Here is a 12,378-nt window from a genome sequence, read left to right as displayed (position 1 = left end):
CAGGAGGGTTTCCTGCCCCCCCGCCTCCCTCTGCGCGCTCCTCCTCCTCCTCCTCCTCCTCCTCCTCCGTGCTGCCCCCTCCCCGCCTCTCCCGGCGGGACCGCCGGGGGGGACAGCGGGGACAGCGAGAAGCCACAAGAGCGGGCGGGGCGAGGCGCTGATGAAGGGACCGGGGGACAGCACGGGGACAGCGGGGGGTGGCGGATGTGGCCCCGCACCACGCAGGTCCCCCCCCCCTTTCTGCTTGTCCTCCTCTTCTGCTCGTCGCCCTCCCGTTTATTCCCGTCCCCCCCGTTTATTCCCATCCCCCCCGTTTATCCCGGTCCCACCGCTTGTCCCCGTCCCCCCCGGTTCGCCCCCATCCCCCCAGTTTGTCCCAGTCCCCCCCAGTTTGTCCCCGTGTCCCCGTCCCCCCCCTCCCCGGTACAATCATGGCGTCGCCGCCCGCGCGCTCCGGTAAAATTTGCGGTTCACGGATCTCGGCGCGGCCGGGCGGGCGGGTTTGCGCGAGGGTGATATTTTGGATATTTTGCGATTTTTTGAACCATTCCCCAACGCTTTGGGATGAGGATTTTGGGGGTTTTTCCCCCTCCAGCCTCCTGTGCCCGGCTGGCATCGCGCTGAGGATGCGTTCCCGATGGAGTGCTCCGCAGGGATGAGCCGGCAGCGCTCCGTAAATCCCATTATCCCGAAATTCCCGGATCCCGGCTCCGCCAGCGCCACCGGCTGTCCTGGCCCGAGACTCCTCTGGAAAAGGGATTTAACCCCTTGGCACCTTGGGAAGGAGGAAAAATGTTCCTTCCGCCCTTGGGGGGGTTTGTGAGAGGCAGGAGGAGTGGTGGGAATCAGCGGGAAAGCAGGGAAATGATCCTGGAATATCGGGAATATTTATTTATGGGATTGTGTGAGAAGGGAATGAGTGAAGAGAAAGGATCTTCAACTACTGGGAATATTTTTTAGGGGATTACACCTGCTCGGAATGAGTGAAAAGATCCTAAATATTGAGAATATTTATTTTCTGGGGCTCTGTTATGCCCCCACCCCTTGCACTCCTGGAGAGTTTTGGGAGGGATTCCCTGCACAACATTCTCCCCCAAACACTGCAATCCCAAATCAGCCACAATTCCTGAGGATTTTTAGGGTTTTCCCACCATTCTGATCATCCTTCCTGCTCTGAATATTCTATACTTTTAACACTTCCAACATAAATAACATCCTGAGCCTCCTTTTCCTCATCCCAAAATCCTCTGGAATCTCAGCCTGGCCCATCCTGCGATTTCTTTCAACCCAAACCCCAAAATTCTGATTTTTTGACCATTTTGAGCACCCCTCAACCATTCCACCCACGATTTTCCCTTTATCACAATCCCTGAAAATCCATGCAGGGGCAGGAATTCACTCAGCCTGAACTCCCTTTTTTCCAAGGATTTCCCCCCTTTTTTTCCCCCCTTTTGCCCCTTTTCCTTTTATCTTTTGTGTTTAAGGAATTCTAGCCTTTGTATCCCAGAGATTTGGGATTGTCCCGGGATCAGATTCGGGATTTCCTCCCTTCCCTTGTCCGTGGAGATCCTTGGACTTGAACTTTGAAAGGATTAAATTCCCATTTAATGGAAATTCAATTCCAATACATCCCATTTAAATTCCAGTGCCCAATGTCTGCCGCCTCTTGCCCAGCGCCCAATGCCCAGTGACCACTCTGTCCACTGTGCTGTGGCCAGTACCCAGTAGCTGGTGCCAACACCTCCTGCCTGGTGTCCAGTCCCCAGTGTCCACTGCCCAGTGCCCACTGCCCAGTGCTCGGTCCCCGGTGCCCTGTGCCCTGTGCCCTGTGCCCTGCGCCCGGTGCCCGGTGCCCGGTGCTCGCTGTGCACGGGGCGGGCCCGGCGCGGGGGCGGGGGCGGGGGCGGGGGCGGGGGCGGGCAGGAAGCGCCCACGGCCCCTCGGGCTCGGAGCCGTATCCGGCCCGGGGCTGCGGGGGCGCAGGAAACGGGGCGGGGAGTGGGGAGAGGGGGAGTGGGGAAGGGAGGAGGGGAGGGAGAGGGGAGAGCGGAGCGCCCTGGGCAGTGGAGGGACACAGGGGAACCTCCAAGGGGCACATCTGGATCCTCAGCCATCCATCCCTCCATCCCTCCATCTATCCATCCATCCATCCATCCATCCATCCATCCATCCATCCATCCATCCATCCATCCATCCATCCATCCATCCCTCCATCCATCCCTCCATCCCTCCATCCCTCCATCCCTCCATCCATCCCTCCATCCCTCCATCCATCCATCCATCCATCCATCCATCCATCCATCATCCATCCATCCATCCCTCCATCCATCCCTCCATCCCTCCATCCCTCCATCCATCCATCCATCCCTCCATCCCTCCATCCATCCATCCATCCATCCCTCCATCCCTCCATCCCTCCATCCATCCATCCATCCATCCATCATCCATCCATCCATCCATCCATCCACCATCCATCCATCCCTCCATCCCATCCCTCCATCCCTCCATCCATCCATCCCTCCATCCCTCCATCCATCCATCCATCCATCCATCCATCCATCCCTCCATCCATCCATCCATCCATCCATCCATCCATCCATCCATCCATCCATCCATCCATCCATCCATCCCTCCATCCATCCATCCATCATCCATCCATCCATCCATCCATCCATCCATCCATCCATCCATCCATCCATCCATCCATCCATCCATCCCTCCATCCCTCCATCCATCCATCCCTCCATCCATCCATCCCTCCATCCCTCCATCCATCCATCCATCCATCCATCCCTCCATCCATCCATCCATCCATCCATCCATCCATCCATCCATCCATCCATCCATCCCTCCATCCATCCATCCATCCATCCCTCCATCCATCCATCCATCCATGGATTCCATCCCTCCTCTCTCAGGACAAGTTGGAGATTTGGGATTCTCCAGCCTGGCAAGGAGAAGCTCCAGGGACACCCCAGAGCCTTTCCAGAGCCTCAAGGAGCTCCAGGAGAGCTGGAGAGGGGACAGGAGACAGGGATGGAGGGACAGGACCCAGGGAATGGCTTCCACTGCCACAGGGCAGGGATGGATGGAATTTTGGGCAGGAATTCCTGGCTGGGATGGAATTCCAAAAGCAGCTGTGGCTGCCCCATCCCTGGAAGTGTCCCAGGCCAGGTGTGACAAGGTTTGGGCCTTCCTGGGACATGGAGGGGTGGCCCTGCCATAGCGGGGTTGCCACTGGAGGGAATTTCAGGTCCCGTCCCACCCAAACCATCCAGGATCCTTCAGTTCCTGAGATCCAGAAAATTCCCAACTCATAGCCTGCCCAAAGCCCTGAGGGACCAGCAGGAGGGGACAGGGTGGGGACAAGGTGGGACAGGTTTCGGATGAGTTGGAATTTCCCACACCCCCCAGTTGCTCATTGGGAATTTTGGGGCTGTGACCCAGGAATTAATCATTGCTGAGTGATTAATTGATTAATTAATTAATTAATCAATTAATCACACCTAGGCCCTTGGTAGACAAAAAGCAATCAAATTCTGGCATCTTCGAGGTTCCCCCCAAAATTATGTGGAAGAAGTCACCGGCACTGCTCCAGCATGGATCAGAACAAACTAATGAGTCATTAACGAGTAACTAATGAGTGACACCCATCAGCTCAGCCCTGACTCACATCCGTCCTGAGGCTGAAACATATTCTGGGGCTTTGCGAGTCCCAGGAATGGGAAATTTTGATGAAACTTCCCAAAATGGGTGTGAAGGGGTTTGGGATGGATTTGAGGGTTCCCCAGAGGGGCTAAAACCAGCTCTAATTAAGCTTCACATTAATTTAATTAGTGGATAAATTAAAACCATCAGTCCCGAGCAGGGTGTGGAGCAGTTGCTCAAAAATCTGCTCTGTAGATTTTTGGGGTGATTTCCTAATTTAGACAAACCCCCGCTCTCCCCTTCCTCCGCTCCGCCCTGCCTTGGTGACAGCGGCGACACCAAAATAGCGACGGGACCTGAAACTGAAACTGAGATTAGCAGCACCAAAACTCGGCTTAAAGGGATCTGTCAAGGGTCCGCTCTGCCAGGATGGATTTGGGGGTTTTGGGGGCGTTTTCTCCTTTTCTGCTGCTGAGTTGTGGTGTTGGGGTGGGGGCGTTTCCCCCTGTGAGGGTTCTGTCACTTCAGTAACCTCAGGTGTCTTCGCCAAATTTTAAAACAAATAAATTTATTTCTTTCATTTCCTTCCCAAATAAAGGATGTGAAGTGGCAAATCCCTGAATCCCGGGGCAGGGAATGTTTATTTATGGGGCTGCACCTGCAGGAAATGAGTAGAGAGAAATTATCCTGAAATATTTTGAATATTTATTTATGGGATTACACCTTCAGGGAATGAGTGTAGTGGAATGATCCTGAAATATTGGGAAAATTTCTGTTTGGGATTGCACCTGCAGATCCCAAAATCTGTGTCCCAACACCTTTGGGATATCCCAGGAAACTCCCCTTGCCTTGGACCCAGAAGAAAACCCAGGAGCAGTTTCCTGGCTGCATTCCTCTTTTTCTTGGGAATAAATTTTGAGGATAAATTCTAATTTATGGGGAATTAGAAATTCCCCCGGGAATTCCATTCCAGTCCCTCGGGCGGGAGGATTCCCCCGGGATCCAGGGACCACCACTGGGCAGGCAGCCAGGGACCTCTGCTGGGAGAAGCTTAAAAATGCCCTTTTTTCCCCCAAAATCGCGCCGGGCGGGCGGTGGGAGGGAGCCCTGCGGAGGGCGCAAGCAGCTCAGGTGTCCCCACAGCCCCCCGGGGCACTGGGACGGCGTCCCTCGGTGTTCTCCGGTGCCTGCAGGGGAAGGGAGGAACCTCCCGGAACTGGGAATAACCCCAGGAGACCGAGCTGCTCCTACACCTCATCCAGTGGGATCCCCATCCTGCAGCTGATCCCACTGGGATCCTGCAGTTCATCCCCTTGGGATCATCATTCCACAGCTCACCCAGGATTCCCATTCCCCACTGCATTCCAGTGGGATCCCCATCCCACAGTCCCAGTGGGATCCTCATCCTACAGCTCATCCCGGATTTCCATTCCCCACTGCATTCCAGTGGGATTCCCATCCTGGACCTCACCCCAATGGGATCCTGCAGCTCATCCCATGAGGATCATCATCCCCTGCAGCTCGTCCTTCTGGGATCATCATTCCCACACCTCATGCCGGATTCCCATTCCCCACCGCATCCCAATGGGATTCCCATCCTGGACCTCACCCCAATGGGATCCTGCAGCTCTTGCCCTTGGGATCATCATTCCCCAGCTCAATCCAGATTCCCATTCCCACAGCTCATCCCTTCGGGATGATCATTCCTGCATCTCATCCCTTTGGGACCATCAATCCCCAGCTCATCCCAATCCCTCCCTGCATCCCAGACTGGAGCTGGGAATTCCCTCAAAAAAGGGGAATTTTTAATAACAAAAAAATAAAAATTTTAACCCAGAATTTTGATTCAAACATGGGAATTTTTAATCCAAAGGAATGAGATTTTTTTACCCCAAAGGAATAGGAATTTCCACTCCAGAGGAGCAAAGTTGGGGTTTTCCATTATTTTCCCCATCTTTGTTTTGCTTTCTTCTGACCCCGACCAAAAATGAAAACAAGAATGGATTTTATGACCCAAAAAAATCAAATTTTTGCTCCTTTCTCCCACTTAATGAAAATTCCCCTCCCTTTGGCTCTCCTGGAAGTGAAATTTCACCCCCACACCACCCCAGATTTGCTGATTTTCACCCCAAACCAAGCGACTCCAGGCCAAAAACTGTATTTTCTTTTATTTTTAAATTTATATTTCTTTTATTCTGTTTATTTCCACTGCCACTCCATTCCCCTCACTCTATCTCTTATTTAAAGTTTATTTTTTTATTCTTTGGTAGCTTAAATTCCCTTAAACACCTCAAAACCAAAGCAAGAATTACCATAATTAACATCAGGATGATAATTCTTATTTTAATGATTATTGTTTGGGCAATTCTGCTGCTCCAGATGCCTTTTTAATGAAAAATTTGAGGTATTTTGATTTTTTTTTCTCAGGCCCCCAGATATTTACAGAACATTTACAGAGAATTTATTGAGATTTACAGAATATTTACAAATATTCACAAATATTCACAATTATTTACATCCCAACCCCATGCATGAACAGAGAAATTAACAAAATCACTGCCCAAAATGTGAATTTTTAATAGAAAAAGTGAATTTTTAGCCGTATATACCGGGATAAAAATCTGGGCCACTTCCCCCTCAATTCCCGAGGTGATTTTATCCCTTGGAAAAATATTCCTGAGTTTCTTTGGGGGGAGCTGCGGGGTCTGGAGGTTGCTGGATTTAAATATTTATATTTATATATTTATATTTATACTCATATAAGATTCTTAATATATTTATATAATTTGTAATATATATTTCTATGATTTTATAGGATTATAAATATAAATATAAATATTCATTCCCAGCGCGCATCCCGGGATTTTTTTCCAACCCCACCCTCACCACCCTCAAATTATTTTAAATTCCTTTTTTTTTTTTAAAGAAAATACATTTTTAACCCCACCCGGAATTCCATGGGAATTCCATGGAAAACCTCCCCTAAAATCCGCTTTTCTCGCCACGTTTTCGGGTTGTTTGGGGGATTTTTGGGGGGAATAACTGCTCGAAAATCCCAATTTTGCCGAGGGAATTTCCCGCTACTCTGCTCAGCGGGAGGGGGCGAAATAAACAACCAAAAAAAAACCCGATTTAACCCCAAAAAACCATTAAAAACCCAAATCAAACAAACACCGCTTTTAGCACCAATTCGCCACTTCCAGAGAAAACGGCTCCCAGCAGATCCCAAACATTCCCGGCCTTTAAAATCCCTTTCCCCCTTATTTTCCTCATTTTTTGAGGCGCTGATGGAATTTAAAAATGAAATTAAAAATAGGAATAAACCCAGCAGGCCGCGTGTGAAGATTTTCTTTAAATCCTTCCCTTTTCCCTCGCAGCGATTTTTAATTTTGAAATTTTTTTTGTTTTGTTTTTTGTTTTCGGGCCTAAATTTTGCAGAGAAAAGTAAGAATTTTCCAAGCGGGACCCCCGGAGAGAGACGGGAATTTTTTTTCTCCTGAAAAAAAGAATAGCCAAAGAAAAAAAAAAAAAAAAAAAAAAAAGAACGGCAAAATAGCTTTGATTTTGGGGGGTTTTTTAAGTTCCCAAAGCAGAGATTTGGGGGCCTTGATGAGCTGGAAATCCCATCGGGAATTCCCAAAGGTTTGGAAAAGTTCAAGCAGGGGAGGGAGGGAAATTCCAGCGAGGATCAAATCTTTTCATTCCCGATTTTCCCGGATTTTTTCCCGGGATTCAAACCTTTTCCAGGGATGATTATCCCACAAATTCCTCACTTTTTTTGCCCTTTACCACCACTTTTTAAAAAGATTCTTTAGATTTCTATGGAACAACTTCAAGTCACCCCCTCTCCACCTCTCCCGCTTTCTCCCAACCTCCCGAAATTCCCGATTTTTTTAAAGTTGGCGTTTCCTCCCTGCCCCTCCACCAAGAAAACCCCGCTGGAAAACTGGGATTTTAAGGATTTTCTAATTTTTCCCCGGGATCCATTCGGCCCTGAAAGGAACGGGAAATTTTCCCTTTCCTGCATGGGATTTTTATTGTTTTAATCCAATTTTTATGGAGGAAAAAGGAGAAATGAGGTCTGGGGTTTGGGACTTTTTTTTGGAGTAGGGTCTGGAGGCCAGGGCGGCGGGAGCTCCTTCCCAGCCCATTCCCAGTTCTCCCAGCAGCCGTTTCATCCCTAAATCCCTTTCCTGGGATTCACCCCCCTCGTTTCCAGCGGCGCGCGGAGTTTTTTGGAAATTATTTGGGTTCCATCGCGCGCTTTAACCTCACCCTAAAACGCCTCCCAAACCCAACATCCCGCAGCGCACGCGGCCCCAAATCGACCCCAATCAGCTCCAAATTGGCCCCAAATCGGGCCCAAATGCTCCCGAAATCAGGCCAAAATCAGCCCCAAATGAGACGCAAGTCGGACCCAAACCAGCTCCGTATCAGTTCCAAATCGGACACAAATCAGGTCCAAATAGGCCCCAAATCAGACCCAAATCCGCCCCAAGTCGAGCCGAAATCAGCTCCAAATCAGCTCCAAATTGCCCCAAACCAGCCCCAAATCCCCGCGCGGCTCCTCCGGGCAGCCCCTTCCCCACGCGGGGCTGGGGTGACCCCGCTCCCATCCCGGGCACCTCCCGCGATCCTGGAATTTTTCCTGCGCTGCTCAGGGATCCTCCAGGCTGGCGCAGCCGCGGAATTTGAGGCTGGGGGGCACGGGGATGGCGCTGCCCCCCAGATGCCACCGCCACAGCGGGTGCGTCTTGGACAGAGCCCAGGAGTTTTTGCCACCCAGCGACGAGGCCGGGCACAGATCCCCGTCCTCGCCCACCACCAGCGAGGGCGTGCAGGGGAAGTTGCCCATCAGGCTGAAGGAATTCCGAGGCGGGCTGGCTTTGCAGGGAGCGTTTCCCTTCCTGGAATTCCTCCGGGGAGTTTTTGGTGGCCTGGCTTTGGAGGGGCCGCGCTGCCTCTCGGTGACCCTGGCCAGGCGCCGCCGTTTGGCGTTGCCGTCCTGGCGGCCCCGCAGCGCCGCGGGGCTCTCGGTTCCTCCGCGGGGTTGGAAGTGCAGCTCCGCTCCCCTCCAGGGCTCTGGGCTGCCCCGGCCGTGCCGCAAACCTTTCCCGTCCAAGTTGAATCCCTTGGCGTAGCACCACAGCTTGGACTGGCGGATCAAGCGGTCGAAATGCTCCGGCCGGGGCTCGCCGAGGGCAGCGGGGCTCGCCCGCAGCTCCGGGGTCGGCTCGGAGGAGGGCGCCGGCCCCGGGGAGGCTCCGCTGGGCCGCTCTGACGAGGAGCTTTTGTTCGAGGCATCTTTGTGTAAATCCTTCCCTCTGGCGTCCCCAAAGCCGCGCTCCTTTTGTGGGGGGGCCCCCCCAGGGATACTGCTGCTCGGGGAGGGAGGGGGCGAGGAGGAGGAGGAAGAGGAGGAGGAGGAGGAGGAGGAGGAGGAGGCAGGGGAGGCCTCGTGCCTTGCGTACAGCCCCGGCTGAGCCCCCGGCGCTGCGGCCGCGCTCAAACTTTCCAAAGTTGACGCCCGCAGGGTGCGGGCCCAGAGGTGCTGAGAGAGGAAGAGGAGCTCGGAGTCGGGGCGCAGCGCTTTGCTCGGGGGGGGCTCCGCCGGCCGCTCCTCCCCGAGCGGCTCCCGGGGGGGCTGGAAGCGGGGCAGGGCCGCCTGCCGGTACCGCGTGCTCTGCACCGAGTCCCCGCTGCACAGCGAGCTGCTCTCCGACTCCGAGGAGCTGCCCTCGTCGCTGCTGCACGAGCTGTCCCCTTCCTCCTCCTCCTCCTCCTCTTCCTCCTCCTCCTCCGAGGAGTCGCTGGAGGTGGCGGGGCTGGACGCGGCGAAGTCCAGGCTGGAGTCCGAGTCGCTGGAGTAGCCGGCGGAGGTTCCCTGGCGCTTGGAGGAGGGGAAGCCGCGGCACCGGCCCTTCCTGGCGGCCGCGGGCCCCGCTCCGTGCGGGAGGAGCCCCCGGGGCCAGCCCGGGTCCCGCCGGTGCCGGCCCGCGGGCACCGGCAGCGCGCAGGGCTGCGCGGCCGCGGGGCCCAGCAGCGCCCGGTCCCGGGGGAGCCGGCCAGGACCCCCAAAGAGCCCCCCCGGGCGGGCTGGAGCTGCTGCGGGCCGGGGGGCGGCACGGCCCGGCCGGGGGCACCGCAGCAGCCGCCGGCGCGGCAGGGCGGGGGCCGCGGGCAGGGGAAGAACTCCCCGGGGCCCGGCAGCAGCAGCTGCTCCCTTCTCCTGCTCTTCCTCCTCCTCTTCCTCCGGCGGAGGCTCTTGCAGGAGGTGCAGAGAGCCTCCAGGTCCGCCTTGGAGATGAGCGAGCACTTCACGGCGCGCGTGGGCACCGAGTTGATGGCCTTGAGGGTCCGCAGCTCGGCCAGGTCGCAACGGCGGCTCTTGATCTTTAAGGTTTCCATCTTCTTGCTGATGGTGGTCCTGGGGATGTCCTTGAACAGGTCGCTGAGCACCTGGGCCAGCGCGAACATCTGGGTGCCGTTGATCTGTAAGTAGCCCAAGCTGATGCCTTCGATCTGTTGGTAGCCGGCGTGGAAATGGCCCGGCCGGGCTTGCACGTTGTAGTCCATGGTGGCCGGAACGATCCCCAAGGTCCCCTCGCAGGTCAGGAACATTTTTGCGAGCTTGTTTTTTGCTTTTTTTTTTTTTTCACTTTGTCCCTTTCAAAGAGGGGCTGGGAAAATCAGGAAAATCAGGACATTTGTGTTTCCACTCGCTGATCACACACATCCCTCCGGAGAGGGGCCAGAGGGGGAGGGGAGGTGAAAAAAAACCAAGGAAAAGAGGGGAAAAAAACCCCAAAAATCCCAAAAAATCCGATCTCGCTTTCAAACGCTCCGGTCGAGGCTTGGCAACATCTCCCGAACACCCAATTCCTGCTCCGGGGCTCGGCCCCTCGTCTGCCCCCTCCCCGGCGAGGAAAAAAAAGAGAAAAAAATCAAGAAGTCAAACATCTCTCATCGCCCGGGCCGGCCCCGCACCCACCTCCGCCTCCCAAATAATCCCTTTTTTGGGGGGATCGGTGTAAATCAACCGAGAGCCGGAGCAGACAAAGCTCGGGGGCGCGGGGGGGTCCCGCGTTCCCTCCGGGGACACCCCCGGGAACGCCCCCGGCTCCATCGGGTGTCCCCAAACCCCAAATTTCCCCCGCGCCCCCTCCCCAAACCCCGCGCACACAATGGGGAGCCCCCCGCACCGCTGTTCCCCCCTCGAAAAACCCCAAATAAAAACCCCAAATCACCGAGGTTCCGAGGTGGCGGCAGCGCGGGCGCCTCCGCTTTGTTTCCGCGGTTTAAATGGATTTTTCGATGGTTTTTTGGGTTGGTTGAAGAGGTCGCTGCGCCTTCCCAAATGTGGATTCCTCTGGGATGGGTGTGTGGAGGAATATTTTTAATAAAGCGTGAAAAATGTTCCTTCTAGGCGGCTTGTTCGAAGTCATCGCCTCGGCCACAATTCATCCTGCAGCTTATTAATTAATTGCTAATGAATTGTATTTATTAGCTGGCGTCCGCAGTAACAGCGGTGGAGGAAAAGAGAGTTAGGAGAGAGTTGTATTCTTTTTTTCCCCTTTTTTTTTACTCGCACATCGTCTTTATTCACCTCGTGTCTTTTTTCTTTTCCATTCGAATTCTTTGTTAAAAGGAAAAAAAAAAAGGTAAAAAGAAAAAAAAGGAAAAAAATAACGAGAAAAATAAGAGAAAAAAAAGGAAAATAAAAATAGGAAAAAAATACCAAAAAAAAAAAAAAAAAAAAAAAAAGAAAAAAGAAAATTAGGGAGGGGAAAATAAATTTTTAAAATGGGAAATAATAGAGGGAAAAAAAGGGAATTCTCTCGCACACCTCGGAGCTGCTAAACTTTATTTCCAACTTTAAATCCCAAGGTTCCTTCGGTGTTTAGCAACTCTCCCGCGGTGCTTTCCAAAAAAAAAAAAAAAAAAAAGAAAACCATAAAAAAATCCCGAAAAGAAGAGAAACCCAAACAAAAAACCCTACAACAACCCCTGGCTGCAGATTCCTCTTTGCAAAAGGGGGGGAAATGGGAAAAAATAATAAAAAAATTCCAATTTTAAGCGCTGGGCTCCATTGTGGCGGGTCCCTCTGAACCTGAGGCCGCTGGAGCGGGGTCTGAGCTCCTGCTCAGGAGGCGAATTTTGGGGAAACTGTTCCCAGGGAAACCTTCCTGGGGGCAGGGAAGCGGCGGCTCCGCTCCCTCCCCAGCCCCTTTTTTGTCTCCCGCATGAAAAGTTGGGTTTGTTCTTCTCCTTCTGGGCTTTTTTTGGGTTGTTTGGGTTTGTTTTTTTTTTTAATTTTAATCTGAAATTTGATGATAATGATTTGTTGGAGCACGAGAGATCCCAAATTAGCAACGATCCCAGAGGAGGAGGAGGAGGAGGAGGAAAAGAGGAGGAGGAGGAAAAGAGGAGGAGGAGGAAGCGCATTCCTGAGCGAGCATGTAAAAAAAGAAAATTTAAAAACAATCAAATATCTCCAATCCGCGAGCGGGGATCACCTGATCGCTTTTCCCGCTGATCCCAAAGGGATCCCTGTGGGATGGATCTCCCCCTTTTTCCGGCACCCATGGGTGCTCCCCTGCTCCAAAAAAATCCCTATTTTCCACCCCAATCCCCCACATTTCCCCCCTGGTTTAGCACAGGAGAGAATTTCCTGAAGGGAATTTTTCAACAAAAACCCCCAAATCCTTCTTTGTTCGGGAAAAGGGGGTT

At 53.1% G+C, this 12,378-nt stretch overlaps 1 protein-coding gene across 1 annotated transcript; it reads right to left on the bottom strand.

Moving 5' to 3' along the window:
* Nucleotides 1-7,199: 7,199 nt before the first annotated feature.
* Nucleotides 7,200-11,311, bottom strand: EPOP (elongin BC and polycomb repressive complex 2 associated protein). Its single transcript, XM_030966060.1, has 3 exons — nucleotides 10,896-11,311; nucleotides 9,792-10,561; nucleotides 7,200-9,753 (listed from the first exon to the last, which is right to left on the bottom strand). The coding sequence occupies exons 2-3, from the start codon at nucleotides 10,267-10,269 to the stop codon at nucleotides 8,306-8,308; spliced, it is 1,926 nt and encodes a 641-aa protein (XP_030821920.1). The 5' UTR covers nucleotides 10,270-10,561; nucleotides 10,896-11,311; the 3' UTR covers nucleotides 7,200-8,305.
* Between the last annotated feature and the right edge of the window lie 1,067 nt (nucleotides 11,312-12,378).

This window comes from Camarhynchus parvulus, chromosome 27 (genome assembly GCF_901933205.1).
Source record: "Camarhynchus parvulus chromosome 27, STF_HiC, whole genome shotgun sequence".
Taxonomy (NCBI): domain Eukaryota; kingdom Metazoa; phylum Chordata; class Aves; order Passeriformes; family Thraupidae; genus Camarhynchus; species Camarhynchus parvulus.
This window is presented reverse-complemented; position numbering and strand designations above follow the sequence as displayed.